General features: G+C 31.7%; 1 protein-coding gene across 5 annotated transcripts in view; it reads right to left on the bottom strand.

The window, feature by feature from the left end:
• Positions 1-16,126, bottom strand: part of LOC131957218 (inner centromere protein A) — a gene marked incomplete at its 5' end in the record, with an annotated part of 27,981 nt that extends 11,855 nt beyond the window's left edge. Inside the window, 8 exon segments of one of the 5 annotated variants that reach the window (XR_009389043.1) lie at positions 2,205-2,351; positions 3,041-3,149; positions 3,561-3,766; positions 3,998-4,073; positions 6,386-6,553; positions 9,003-9,112; positions 9,434-9,625; positions 16,054-16,126. Coding sequence is in view for 4 of the 5 variants with exons in the window: in XM_059321972.1 (XP_059177955.1) it covers positions 2,695-2,811; positions 3,041-3,149; positions 3,561-3,766; positions 3,998-4,073; positions 6,386-6,553; positions 9,003-9,112; positions 9,434-9,625; positions 16,054-16,126 (1,051 nt within the window). 5 annotated transcript variants of the gene reach the window in all.

Here is a 16,126-nt window from a genome sequence, read left to right as displayed (position 1 = left end):
CCTTACCCATTCTCTGCTTCCCTTTATTTTGCGAGCATTCTCAATGAATTACAAGATGGATTCTTAAATGTGCCGAATGATTCCGCGTCAGATGAAAAACTGCTCACACAATTTTGGTGTAGTATGCAACATTCGCATTTCCAAGAAAAGACTTGATATCATCTTTCAATTCAAAAACACAATTCACATTTCTTTTGACAGCCAGCGTACTGTAGTGTAGAAAAGCAGAAACTCGTGATATTTATTCATATCTTTGCACAGTTCTTGAAACAGGCGGGTGTTCAGGTCTCCAGATTTAATATAATTAACGACTTTTATTAGCAATGGAGTTGGAATAGTCTTGCTGGCTAGGGCATACCGGTGAATCATGCAGTGGATTCCCCTGGGTTAGGGAGCTAAATTTTTTACCGTTTTCTGATAGCCCGATCTTGACCCAAACATAGATGGCGCACCATCCGTACAAACCCACAGCCTTTTTCCCATTTTTAATCATCCAGTTAAAAACTTATTTATTTTCTCCATAATATCTTCACATAATAGCAACTCTCCTTTGCTATCATCTCAATGAATATATTTCACAAAGACAAGCACCTGTGAACACAAATTCACGGCTGTCTATTCATCGACTCGAAAAGCAAACAATGGTGAAAGCTTGATTTCATTTAAAATGTGTCCATTAACATCTACGAACATGTCTGCTATAAGCCGCTGAAATGAATTAATAGAGAAAGAAATGTTTCTTGCATCTTTACTGCAATGAAATCCTCTTAAATTAATTACACCATCTTCAACATTGAGGGTTTGATGAGATTTTCTTGTATTGTGTGAGAGATTTTTTTTTCTTGGCAATTTCTAATGCGACTTCATATGATGATTGCACTAATGCTGTGTGAAAACTTCCTGATAGATCAAGTCTCTGACGTTTGCAACTAACTTCATGCCGACGAAAGAACTCCATATCTTTTTGGTGTGTTGTGAATAACTTGTCTCAAAATGACGTTTTAGTTTTGAAGGTTTCATAGACTCATGTCTGAGAAAAACTTTGCACAGTGCGCATTGTTTCTTCTCTATTATATTTCCAGGTTTAGTCTACCAGTTGGCGACCCCCCAGAAAGCCCCAGTTTGGGAACCCGTGTTCTAGGATATATGAACAACAAATCCTGAGGGCTTTGTGTGTAATATAAAATAAGTTAAGAGCTAAGACCTAGATCTAACTAGTAAAAGTCCTAGTTACTTCTTACTAAGTTCTTCATAATAGTTGTTACTTTATTTACTAGTTACAACTTACAAGATAGATCAGTATATAGTACATCTATCTATCTAGAAATTTTCTCCCTACATGTTATTTAAGGCATAATTTAAATCTACAGTTCAATTGTAAATACTAAAAAGAACATTCAGAGGCTACACTGTCCACATTAACTATTAGTAGATATAGTATTAGATTACTAGATAATACTTGTAAATATTGTAAGTAAACTAGGAAACAGAAGCGTGTGCCCTGCCTTTTTTTCAATTCGATTTATTACTTTTCTTTATTAATTGTTTTTAAAAAAAGCGGGTCAAACTTTGACACAAATGGGATAGCGGAACAGGACACGATTTTTTGTAAAAAAGCTGAACAATTTTGCTTTTGGCGGGATGGTAGGCATGTCTGAGAGTTATAATCTAAATCATCTCTTTTTCCCACTGTAAATGAACAAAGTCTGTGGACCAAAAAAGTTTGAAGAGGATTTTGGGAGGTGTTGAGGTGGAGTTTTGGAGACTGAAAAATAACACATAACACTGCTTATTAAATTCATCATTCATTCAAACACAATATGTAGGCCTAATGCCAAAATTTGAGCAAGACTAATACAACCCCCCCCCCCCCCCCCCAAAAAATTACAATCGATAGGCTCCCAAAAATAAGAATCCGGAATATTTAAAAATAGACATATAGGCTCCTAATAATATGACTCGTAAAATTGTAACTCTTGAATAAGTGCTTGTGAAGTGCAAAAAGCACAGATTATTAGAAGGACCTTTCAACCTTGGGACATATTTTGTCAGTAGTCATATTGGCAATAGCTATGTATAAGACTGTATAGTCTTATAGACCATTGGATGATTGTGCATTGAAAATCCAAGCACAAAGCCCAGGTAGTAAGATGTTGCCCATGTATCTCTCTACACAATAATGGACTGAAGGGACAGGACAATACCTGTAGAAATTGGAATCAGCAGTATCTCAGGAGCTGCCGAAAGAAAACTAGAGTAGATAATCCTATCACCTTAGGGGCTCCACTCCTGTTTCATTTAGTTTTCTCTCCTAGATGGGTTGCTGTCCCTAGCTGAAGAGCCACATCTGCCTGTGGGTTTGAACTCTGGTTAGCAACCATGTGCTTACCTGCCCGAGTTTAGTTTAAACAATATGGTGGTAACTTGCAACCAGCATTTAACTCTCAGCTGAGTTAAATATCTGTCCATTAAACAATACGTGCCCTGAGTTTGGTTTAGAAGCTGACCCCCAATAGAGATTATATTAGTTACTGTCACTTGGAGCTAGCTTTCATCCCCTAGTGACCATCTTACATTTCCCCCTGAATTATATTTGAAAGATTTAGCATTCAAATCTAGGTCAGCTGCTAAATTTACTATTTTCTAATTTGCAGTTCTAGTTCTGCTTTCTTGAAGTTTCAGTATGTAACAGGTTTAACAGGCATATCTGATTAGTAAACATTCTCTGCTACAATGAATGCACTTAGGATTTTTTAAAATGTAATGTCTAATGTGCCTGAACTGTGTAATAGTGTTTCCAGAAGAATCCACCTACAGAAAAATGGGTAAACAGACATTTGGGCACATAGAAAAACTGAAATTTAAAAAACAAATTAACTTAATATTGGGTAGTGGGCCTACTTATAAATTTAACAGAAAAAGGTATGAGTGAAAAATGCATTGTTATTTCACTGTCTTGCAAGAAGTTAATATTCTTTTTAGCTCTGCAGTATGGTTAATAAAGAAAAGGCATAGGCTCATAGAATAATTTATTACATACCATGGCCTTTAGTTTTTCTATGTCTTCCTTTATTTTTCTTTCCTTCTCATCCCTTTTATCTTTTTCCAATTTTTCTTTTTCCTGTTTTTCCAAAGCCAACTGTTTTTCCCTAAAAGGTAAAAATAAATATGCTTCAGTTTATATGCTTAACTTTTTTTTAGAATTGAAATACTGGAATGTTGTTAAATGTATGGAAACTTAAATTATTTACAGGTATTGCGTGGCCTTATGGTATAGCTTGTCTGATAACCCTTAAGTCTCGAGTTAGGATTCTAAGGACATCCCTGAGTCCACCCAGCTCTAATGGGTACCTGACTAACATTAGGGAAACAAAGGCTGCTGAGCATAGTGTTGACAACACTGTCCCCTTGTATGCTGAGGTCATTGAGACAAAAGAACTTCATCTGACCCATGAAGATGAGGTTATTTATAATATTTTTTTATCTGATTCAAAATTAATACATGAAATTTTAAAACTGCAATATTTGGATCAGATAAAAAAAAACAAGCTTCAAAATACTTTTCCAATCGAGCCTTCTCTCTCTCTTTTTCTCTTTCTTCTTCTGCTTGCCTCCAACGTAATTTTTCTTCATGGTGTTTTAGATTAAGCTCAGCTATTCTTTCTTCTTGTTTTTTTCTCTCTTCAATAACCTGTCTTTTTTTTTCTAACTCTTCAATCTCTTTTTTCCTCAGATGTATTTTTTCCTGCATTTTGGCTTCTTCTTCCTGTAAAAAAATAAATCTAGAAAGTAAGCTTATAATTTTAAAGTAACATTTCATCCAGTTCTGTAGAAATTTACCACTATTAAAAAATTAATCCTAAAAAGCTTTCAACAATAAAAATTTGAAAGGATAAATTATTTAAACTGAATCAATTCTTTCCAGTAATATAATAGTTTGAGAATAGTAAAGGAAAAGAAAACCTTGGCTAGCTCCAAAAAAAAAGTTACATGATACCTGTTCAATTTGTTTCAGCAACCTTTCTTCTTCTTCTTGTTTTCTTCGTGCATCAGCTTCCAGCTGTTTTTTCAGCCTTGGATATGGAAAAAAAAACGTGTAACAATTTTAAAACGTGCCGCTGTAGTGTGATTTTCAGCACCTCATATTGATGATAAAAATATTCAGTTTTTGGAATCTTTAATTAAATGAACAAACGAGCAGTCCAGGCCAGGCCCTACACTGGCATTTATGAAAAACTTATCTGTAACCTAACCTATCTCATCTGTAAAGGAATGTGAATGGTGTGATAATTAAGCAACAAACAACAGATGCTGCTTGTGTTTAGTTTTGAATTGAATGTCTATATGCAGATATTTTGAGAAAATATATATAAATAAACTGAAACACAAAAATAATCACTAATTTGAATTTTTTAAAAAATGTAATATTTAATCATCTACAACATTAAAGGAAATAATTTGTATAATCTGTCAGATGAAAGTATAATATTTGTACAGGATATAATACTATTTCTTATACATATTCCGTCACACTCTTTAAAAACAAATGTATGCACCATAGCGTTACCATTATCCCAGGGCTCCAAATTGCACTCTATCAGCGCCAGTGATCGTGCCGAATTCAATTTAGTGAACAACTAAACGCCCCATCTTATCCATAGTCTATCTCACTGTCTAAAACAAGTGTAGGTGCAATAGCGTAAATAGGAAAGACCAGCGCACGAAATCGCACCCTGTTGGGAGCCACCTGTTAGAAATTGAATCCCCCCCTTCCCCCCAGAAACCTTCTCAGGAAATTAAAAAAGATTTTTTTTACAGAAACCTCCCCTGGAGTGTTCTAATCAACTCCCCAAAGTTTGATGGTGATCGGAAGAACGGTATCAAACTGTAAAAGACTTTTATTTTTATATACCATATATAGAAAAATATAATAGCGCTGCTTCCTGCCAGGCTATTATACCTGCAAATTTGAAAAAAAAATTCTGCAGAAACCTCCTCAGGAGTATTCTCAACAACTTCCGATAGGTTTATCATGGTGACCATATGAAAGGCTTAGTAATAGCAATGCATAAAAAGCAGACACACACACACATACACATATATACATACATATATATATATACATACATATATATATACATACATATATATATATATACATACATATATACATACATATATATATATACATATATACATACAGATATACATATTGATGTACATATAGATATACATGTAGATATATATATATATAAATATAGACATGCACATATACATACACATATGCATACACATATAGATACACTACACAAAAATAGACATATACACATACATATACACACATACATATACACATACATATATATATACACATACATATATACACATACATAGACATACACACGCACATGCCTACACACAGACCCATATATATATATATATATATATATATATATATATATATATATAAAACATTTGCTTAAAAATTAACACTTATTTAGAAATGATAAATACTGAGTTTTCTAAATTTCTAGACATAAATTTAAGTTTAAGTACAAAAATTAAAACTATAAGCTCATTGCACAATGATGAGTTAATGTTTTTTTACTATATGCATATCTATTATCTATCACAAAGGTTGAGGCACATTTAATTATAAAAAAAATTTTCACAGTGCAATTAAAATTTAGATGTTTATAAAATCCTGACTGTTTGGATTTTATACTGATTTGTTTGAGTGGATGTACTTGACGTTTTAGTATATTCAATAATTAAACAACTTTTTTAAAAAAAAGGCAAAAGGAATTTTTGAGTCAAAATATAAAAAAAAAAAAATTCAATCTATGTCAACAATACGATGGAAGGATTCTTGTCAACTCTGTAGCCTCTGTTGTATTATGTTCCGGAGTCTATAGTATAAGCACTAACTTTGACAATATTTTAAGCTGTTAACTGCCAAGAAGTAAAGGATGGAATAAAAGCTAATAACGACCAATCCCCAGAAGACCAGGTGTAAAAACGTTAAAAATTTGCCATGTGAAAAAAGCAACAAGACTACAAGGCAAATAAATTCTAGCAATAGCAATTCTTAAATTTAGGTTCTTCTTGGAGAATATTGATGAAACAGCCTTTCCAATGCATCTTATATATCATTGTAAAATGTGTACCTACAGTAAAATAATTACACCACATGCGAATAATTGAAAAAAACTTTAAATATGAGGCTATGCATCATTAATTATTATATTTTGCTACTTAAGCATGACCCTTAAATAAGAAGGATCAAACACAAACTCAGAGTCATGGCGTGTTCACATAAGCTTAGGCATTAGCAACTGCTATGAGAGAATAGTTTTTCTTTGATAAACTAAAACCATAAACTTACCTAAGTTTTTGTTTTTCTTTTTCTTCTTTGAGTCGTGCCTCAATTAACTTTTCAGTTAATAAACTCTTATCCTCAAGTTTTTTGGTAACTTTGCTTTTCTGCTGTTGTTCTTCACGAAGTTTTATTTCCCTAGCCTCTGCAACTTTACGTTCCTTCTCTTCTCTAGCCCTAAATTTTAAAAAAATGTGCTACGGGTGAATTTGTTGGATGCTTATGGAGACAAAATGGCTAAGAGGCTAAAATGTGGTATATTGATTGATTGCTATTGTCAAATAAAATCATCAATTCAATTGTGAAAGATTTTTGCTAACTGTTCTTTAATAAATGGCAATTAGATTTTATATGACAGTGGATGAAAAAAGCTATTATATGTAATTTATGTATTACTTCGACATATTTATTATTTCAATAAACTAATACGTATCTGAATTAAACTGTTCGTTGTAGGCTGGTTAAATCTCTTCCTAAGTATTCATCTATATACTACTAAAACTCAAGTTTGTTTACATGTTTGAGTATTTTTTTGTTTGTCTGATTTGGTACTGTAAGGAAACTGCTCTATATGGGGGGCTGTAAAATAGTATGTAGGTAGAGAACAATTTTTGATTGCAGACAGACTGTTAATTACACATTTATTTAAAGACGTTAATTAATGTATTGATTTATTCATAGGTAGATTAACCACATTAATTTTAAAATTTTAGAACAATGGCTTAACTTTGACTGAATAGTGATGTTTGATAACTCATTTTTTTGTTTGTTTATTTTTTTTTAATTTGTTATTGGGGAGAATCTGCATTATGTGTAGAGCTGTAAAATAGGATTTTGGGTGGTAAATATTGTTCTTTCTTAAACACACTGTTAATTACAAACTAATTTAAAGCCGTTAATTAATTTATTGATATATTCATTGGTAGATTAACCACATTAATTATAAAAGTTTAGAACAATGACTTTACTAATAGTAAAAAAGAATTATTTTCTTTTTACAACAATGTTTTCAATTATTTTTTTCTTAAGGCCTAGATGTGAATGATAAAGTTGACTATCAGGACCTCGTAGGGCACAAGGCAGGTGAAGTAGAGTTCACCTGTTTCTATGTTCTCAGCATATGAAGGGATAGTGTGGTCAGAGCCATGCTCGGCCGGAATCGTTTTTTTTCTCAATACAAACATGTCTGAGACTTGTCGGGACACTGGGCAGGTTAAGTAGAGTTTTTATAATATAAAAAACATCTTTTTGAATGTGGGGTCTGGTTATTTTGGGATAATAAGTGCTGACAGAAGTGATGTTATTTATGGATGACCCCCCCAAAACCCACAATTATCTAACTAGATAACTGGTAGTCTAGTATGATTTAATAATAAAGAAATAAATATTGAACTCAAACTTACTCTATTGACCACTCCGCAGCCTGTCATTCATGCCAGAATAGTACTATATTAGGTTAACAGAAAGATGCGCAACGGAAAAAGCGAAAAAAAAAAGCACACAGAGAAAAATGTGCAAACAGAAATTTACACACAGAAAAATTAGTAAAAAATAAATAAATTTGCCACCACAGAAAACTACAGTCGCTCACTGTTATAACTGGGTTCTAATGTGTACTACAGTTATGCAGTGAGAGGGTAGAACTACTTGATCCAATATTATATTCTGATACCACAACCATTTCATTATGTCTAGCCATGCAATAGTGTATCTTGAGACACAACAACATCAACGCATACAAATATACAAATGATTTGACAGAATGACATTGTTTACTAGTTCTATTTATTGCACTATAAGAAATAGACATCGGACGACTTGAACAAACGATACTAAGACTGGACAACCTAAGGGGTCATCCATTTATGACGTCCACACGCGGGGGGTGTGGACGTCATAAATGGATGACCCCTAACCCTAACATAATACGAACAAGACTAATTGAAGCTTCTTCCCCGGCAGCAACGAACTCACACTAAAACATCACTTTCCTGCGTACCGCGTCACACTTTCACTCGTTCAATAATAAAGCTTCGAACCAGGATTCATGCGCACCAATTTGTCTAGTCAAACATACATCATAACACTCACAAATGAGAATTATGACAATGAGAGAGAGAGACAGAGAGAGATGGGTCAAATGTGTAGGTGTAAGTGTGGGCGCACTCGAGCAAACCACATTTGGTTATATTTGTGATTACACAGCCCTGGTTAACAAAGTGCCGGTGGTCAAATCACCTATGGTCAACGGCATCTATGTACGTATGATCAGAAATTATTAGCAATTTATGTTTCTATGTATTTTAGAAAGCGCGGTGGCATTTGTTATTTTAAATTAAAATATTCAGCAATAAGTATGAAATATGTGTCTATGTATATACACATACACAAACCAACTTAAACATGCAAGCATAAACACTCATAATTGCAGAAAGATCTGTGTGTCATTTTCTGTGGGTGTAATTTTATTTTACGCATTTTTCTAAGTGCGCATTTTTTTCGTTGCACATTTTTCTTTCTGGTCACCACTTTATTAATCATTATTTAAGTTCTTTTAGCATTTTTGGTCACATTCTGTCTCAACTCGTTTGTCACTGTACATGTTGCAATAAATGAAAGCACTTACCTTTTCAGTTCTTCTAATTTAAGGCGTTTTAACTCTGCATTTAATTTTAATCTTGCTTGTATTGTGTTATCTTTTTCAAGAAGTTTTAGTTTTTTTTGTTCCTGAATTACCTTGAATGTTGAACATCATTTTTTTAAATTTTATAACACATGAAAAGTAATAAAGTAGCATCACATAAAAAAAATGAAAATAGCAGCAACAAACATTTTAAAACCGAAGAAGATGTAGGTTATTTTACTACCAAAAAGTAATCAACTCTAAATTACGATACTAAAAATATATAGAAAGGAGCTAGTAGAATTGAGAGAGCCTGAAAACAATTGTTTACATAGGGAGCAGGTGTGGGTGGTTAAGGTTGTAAAAATGAAGTTCCCTTTTCACAACTGGCAGTTCATGGGGCAAGTAGAGTTTAAAAAGCTTATATTACTTACCTCTTTATTTATTATTGTGCTTTGTGTGTTTCTCTTCAAAAATGATGAAGCTGAACCATTAATTGCAAAACCTGAATTAGGATTGTGCACATGAAAACTATACATTGCACAATTATTACTTTTAGCACCAGATGCTTTGCTCATGATTCCTGATATCTTTTTTTCACTTTTATACTTCAAAAGTTTTGGACTCTGAAAAAAAAAATGCTATATAAGACTATAAGAAGACTCTTAACAAATAAAATAACTGGAAAAGGAAAAACAAAAGTATGGCCTATGCTGGACTGGGATTTGAAAAAGGCAAAGAAGATTCTACTTTTAATAATATTAAATTAATAACTGATAATCAATAATAACCCCTATATATAAATGGCTGTTACTCAGTCATGTTATTTGATTGATTTAGAGTAACCGCTCCGTATAGAGAGTTAAAATCATACAAGTGTCTAGGAAACCAAGTAAGTTTTCACACTTCTTTTAATCATTATATTTTTTCATTATTAATTTCTACTTTTTAAAATACTACACTGGTTGTCAATTATAAATGTGCTAATATTACTAATATATTTTAATGAGCTACCATGTTGTGAAAATTACAATGTAGATTTTCAATTTCTGGAATACAGAAAAGAACAAAAAAAATTTCTGGAGTTTTGATTAATTTTTATTTCACGAATTTGCAGGGTTTGTAGGCCTACAGCTTTTTGAAAATGAAATTCCAGATTTGTTTAGATATATTATACACAGCTTTTAAACTTACAATGTGTATACTAGACTTGACCTACTGAAATTAACTCAAATGTATACAGGGCCAAGTTTTTGTTTCGCTTGTTGAGCGAAAACATAGGACATGTTCTGAATTTTCAGATGAGTGTGCATGTGTTAATGTGTGGTAAGCACATCCTAATTCCAGCTCAGCTGATTCCAAAATTAACTGATCTTCAATTTTTGAGCACACAAATTCAAAATAGTTAAATTATCTAATCCCTACTAAAGAAATAAAAAATTTTAATAGTTACTTAATTTTACCTTAGTTAAACCCCAAACATGATTTAACAAAAAAGTGGGATGTCTAAGGGAACTACAATTTTGCATTAAAACTAGTTTAGGTTGTAATTAAAGAAATAATTATAAAAATATAATTTAACCCAATTTATTGTTGCAAGTTATTCTTCAATTTCCTTTTACCCATATTTTGTTTAAAGCGTATCCACATATTTTCAGTTTCCATTTGATAGAGGAATAAATGTATAGCCGTATCAGAATGTGCTCATGGGATCACACTTGTACTGACTATAAAATCAGGCAGATAAGTGCTAGGCTAATTATTTAGGTTTAAAATGAGACATAATTAACATAAAGAAACAATAAAAATGAGGGCCATGAGCCCTACTCTAAAATCTAGATCTACTTTTATTCTTAATAATAGACTAAGTATAGTTATAACTCGATCTCAATATTTTTAATGAACTTGGCAGACGCAAATTTTTTAAGCTATTGGGTGCATCCGCAGACAAATATTTAGCCCTATTCATTCAAATCCTACAAGCTGTTTCTGAAGGATATAAAAGAGGTAAGAAGCTGTAAAAGTTGTAAATCACTATGACATTAAAAAACATTGTAACAATACATTCTTCAACACCTAACTAATGAATGTTTTAATTCTTAACTTTTTAATTTGGAAATTGGAGAAGGTACATCACAAAACTAAACGCATCTTAGTTACTAAGTATCATCAAGTGACATTATGCCGAGGAAATGACTACCATGGCATTGGGGAGCGATTGGGGAGCGAAATTGGAAATTGCGTAAAAGACAACTTCCAGTCAACGAAAATTTTAGAGTAAGCAGAGGATTAGAGCTTTTACTTTGATGTGAAATTTCATTCATATATCTGAAACAGTTATAAAGTTATAGGCTTTTGAAACATTGAAAGTAGAATAAGCTCCACTTCCGTTTTCCGAAAATCGCTGAAAAGTTGATACAGAACTACAAATTTGATATAATACATGTATATAAATTTTCATCAGCCTAGCTGTAACGGTACTCAAGTTATCGTGTTTACAGACATACATGCACTGAGACATATGGACAGAATTGCAAAGCCCAGTTTCCCCCACTAGATTACGAGAAGAACAGCAACATTTTTATAAATCTTCATTTATAATTTTTGCTCAATTAAAATAAGTCCCCTATACTCCGTATATATGATTACTAAGATGTAAAATGATCAAATTCTGTCAAAATTTCATGTGATTCTTGTGCACAATTATAATACTTCCTTTGTACGAGAAAGTAATAAAAACAAAACATACAAAATAACTTGATCGAGACAACAGCTAACTAAGCCGGCAGATTTTACCCACCGTGTATTTGAATGGGGAGAAATCTAGCAGATGACATATTTTTGCTGAACAGTGGCAAACGGTCAATCGCATCACAATAACACTCCATAAAAACTAACCCACTGTATCACTGAGTTTCAGTCAAATCATCTTAGCCATTTAAAAACATACACGTTTTTTTCACAAATCATTTTCTAGGCTACCGATTAAATTTGATAAATAAAATTTATATCAGATTAAAGGTAAGTAAATGTGGTTTTTAATTGTTTAACTCATATTGAACAATAAAGTTGTTTAAAATCTTAGGCTACACCCTATGCATAGTTAACATTCCTTTGGGGATTAGTAATTGCAAATTAGATAGTAGAGATATTATTTTATTAAAATAACTAACTAGAAAAAATTAAAATATTACAATATTTCAATATTGATGAGATTTAGTCAGAATTTGTTTTGCTATTCTTATTGTTTAGTCTTTACCAGCCATTTACAGCCATTATATAATTTAAATGTTAAAGCAGATGATTGTTTACAAAATGTTTTAATTTAACCCTTTATTTACAGAATTAGGTTTTGAATGAAATTTTTTCTTAATGTGTTATCATATTGCTTTTCGCACACTAAAGCATACGTTAAAGGAAATTTCGTTTCATAAATTTTTGATGGCCCAAACATATATTGATACTTATAAGTACCGTCAGGAATGTAGGACATTTTTTCCAAAAATAAATTAATAACATGGCAATCATTATAACAAACATTTTTTTTGTAATTTTCACACATAAATATAGCACATAAGTATATTTTGAGTACAATTTTTACTGGATTTTCTATCGGAACACATCTAAGACCTCAATGTTTTAATTTAACCCTTTATTTACAGAATTAGGTTTTGAATGAAATTTTTTCTTAATGTGTTATCATATTGCTTTTCGCACACTAAAGCATACGTTAAAGGAAATTTCGTTTCATAAATTTTTGATGGCCCAAACATATATTGATACTTATAAGTACCGTCAGGAATGTAGGACATTTTTTCCAAAAATAAATTAATAACATGGCAATCATTATAACAAACATTTTTTTTGTAATTTTCACACATAAATATAGCACATAAGTATATTTTGAGTACAATTTTTACTGGATTTTCTATCGGAACACATCTAAGACCTCAAAAACAGCAAAAATTGCCGACATTCTTGTCTGTGGTCTTTCTGGTGTAGCAAGGGTTGCCGGACTGAACATACTTTGCTGGAAGCTTCCAATAGCTATTACAATCAGCCGTATAAACAAACAAAAGCCTAGTCATTCAGTACACAACTACTAGTAATACTAGTATAATTGTAGTCTACTAGAATGTTATGACAAGTCTACACTACAGTGTAAAGTTCATAAATAGAATTGAGCTCAATGTGTTTAGGATAGCCGTAGTGGCCTACTGTTTTCTGTTTACTGATTAAAAATTACCATATAGATCTATACTATATGCAGAAGTATAAACTATTACTAGTCTACAGGTATACATTACGCAAATGCTTGTTATTGTAGGCTAGACAGTTTATTGCAGTAAATATAACTAAGAAATTAAATCTTACTACTAGAACTAGACTTTGTTATACAAATGAAGTATACTAAACCTAGTAAACGAGCCTGCAACTGCTACCTTTATTCTTGTTATTCTTTTACTACTAGAAATCAACATGTAATTACAATATTTCTCAAGTAAACTATATGCTAACCATCTTATAAATATGTAATGTAAATATTTTTCTAGTACATTTTGATAGTTATTAAAATACTATAAATTTATGTCACTACACATCGAAAATCTGCCATTTCCTAGAAATCCTAACAAAATGTCAGTGTGCCCTGACGGTACTTATAAGTCCACTTGTAAACATCGATCTAATACCAATACAATTTGATTTAAATTGTATAACTAGAAGTTAAACGCATTTGCCTGACTATTGAAGGTGCCAATAAAAAATATTTGGGGTTGAAAACTTGAAAAATAAGGTAAAACAAAGGGAATTCAGGAACGTGTGTAAGATAAAGAGCTGTACAGAACAATTGTGAACTACCAATACAGCAAGACATTGAAAATAGCACCACACCAGAAATTTTCAAAAAAAAAAAACAAAAAAAAAAAAAAAAACCATCGATTCCCCAATTACCGGCGACTCAAGGGAGATAATACTATTAATTACATCAATAATTTTTAAAATTCGTTTAAAATTAAAAATAATACAGACACTTAATTAAAGTGGAACTTATAAGTACCATCAGTAGATAAAGGGTTAAGATAAAAAGCATAACATTAGGTCATTAATCTATGCTCAAAACTATATTCTTTTTGACGCAATTCTAAACATTAACACAGCATCTGCCAATCCTCACGAACACAAAGATAAACTGATATCAGAGTGAAATAATTAAACTAAAAAACTTGTTTTACATAAGGTGATACAATTAACCCCTTAACGCAGACTGTAGCAAAAACCCGATATACCGATTTTGCGCTTAGCATATGCGCATAGGTACAACTATCCTACCGCTGCTGGTCGTTGTGTATTGGGTACATCCAGACGGTCATATCGGTGCCAATGGTCGCGTTGTCAAGTCGAAATTTATGACGTCACACCCTCTAGACTCACTTGCATCATAAATTTTTTGACTGTGAATTCAGCCTACTTACAATGATTATTATTACTAAATAGGTGGTCCATTTTTATTACAAAAAATACTAATAGCTATATTATTCACTCTTTTATGTAAGTGTGTGTGTAAACACGATAACTTGAGTACCGTTACTGCTAGGTTGATGAAATTTCATATATAAGCATTTTATCAAAATCATAGATCCGTATCAACTTTTGAGCGATTTCCGATAACTGGAGGTGGTACTTTTTCTAGTTTGAATTTTTCAAAAGCCTATAACTTGAGTACTATTTCAGATAGATAAATGTAAGATCTAATTCTCTACATTCTTTCAAATTTTGAGTAATTTCCGTTGAACGGAAGTAGTAATTTACACTATTTCAGATTTCTCAAAAATTCATAAAGTACTAATAATATTGGCTACTATTATGCACATCTTTATTTGGCGTTCACTTGGTGCACAATACTTTTTTCTACGAGATTCTATTTTATTTTTAAAAGTTTAAGTAATTAAAAATCATGTCTATATTCCACGTTGTCATCCCATGTAGTGTTATATAAGAATATTCGAGAAAGTTTAGGTGAGATTACTCCTGGTTTATTTGAAAATGTAATCTATCAGAAGTCTTAAACACATGTGTCTCCAGACTATATTAAGTTTTCATGAAATTTGTACAAACCATTTTTGAGTTATTTCCATTTAAAAATCGTCAATAAAATACAATATGGCCGCCGTCACCATGGCAACGGAGGATTTAAAAAATTTAAACAAATATTTTTATGCTTATCTCTTTGAGTGATAACTATTAGCCAAGTATTACATCTTTAGACTCGGAAATAAGGAAGTTGGTACTCACCACCCCCCTATGCCCTTAAGGGGTTAAAATATACAAAAATAAAAAAAAAAGAATAGTATAGTGTAAGCGTATATAGCTTTTTAGTCACAGAAAAACAATTGCAAAGTGTAACATTGATGTATACAAAAAAATAAAACAATGAAAAAATATAAAAAGAGTAACAGAATATTGCACACACACACAACATACTTTAAATAACTAAAAAAGAAATTTTAGAAGCGACCCCCACTTTTGTTTTTTTATGCTTAAAACACATAGAGGAACTATTGCAATCTTGCAAAAAATCATTGATTTTGTACACAATTCTAAGTTGGAAAAACTTAATTTTGCAATTTAGGTAGTATGTCTGTGTCTGCATGCGTGCGTGATGAATATGATAAGTTGAGTACTTTTACAGCAAGGTTGATGACATTTCATATAAAAGTATTATATCAAATTTTTAATTCTGTAATTCTGCACTATTAAACACAGATTATTTGCTGTTCATTTGGTGCGCAATTCTTTTTTCTACAAGATTTTTTTCTATTAAAAATGTATTTGAAAATGGACTTTTTTAAAATGTCTATCTAAGAATGTTGAAGAAAGTTTAGGGATATCAAGATTGCAACAGAATATAAAAATTGCTATTTCAGTCCATCAGTAAAATTTATATTTCTAAAATGTCGATTAACTTATATTGTTTAACAAAAGCAGAATCTTTATCAAATAGTTTTGCAAAGTTAGGCATTTTATGCTAGATATATTGTATAATAATACTTACTACTATGCCATGGGAACATGATCTTTTAGGATGAGGTGAAATCTCATTGTCTTCTGAAGTTCTTTTTTCTGAA

The sequence above is a fragment of the Physella acuta genome, unplaced genomic scaffold, assembly GCF_028476545.2.
Source record: "Physella acuta isolate Inbredline_101_S28 unplaced genomic scaffold, ASM2847654v3 ptg001222l, whole genome shotgun sequence".
NCBI lineage: Eukaryota > Metazoa > Mollusca > Gastropoda > Physidae > Physella > Physella acuta.
The sequence above is the reverse complement of the archived record's forward strand: the minus strand, read 5'-3'. Positions and strand labels throughout refer to the sequence as shown.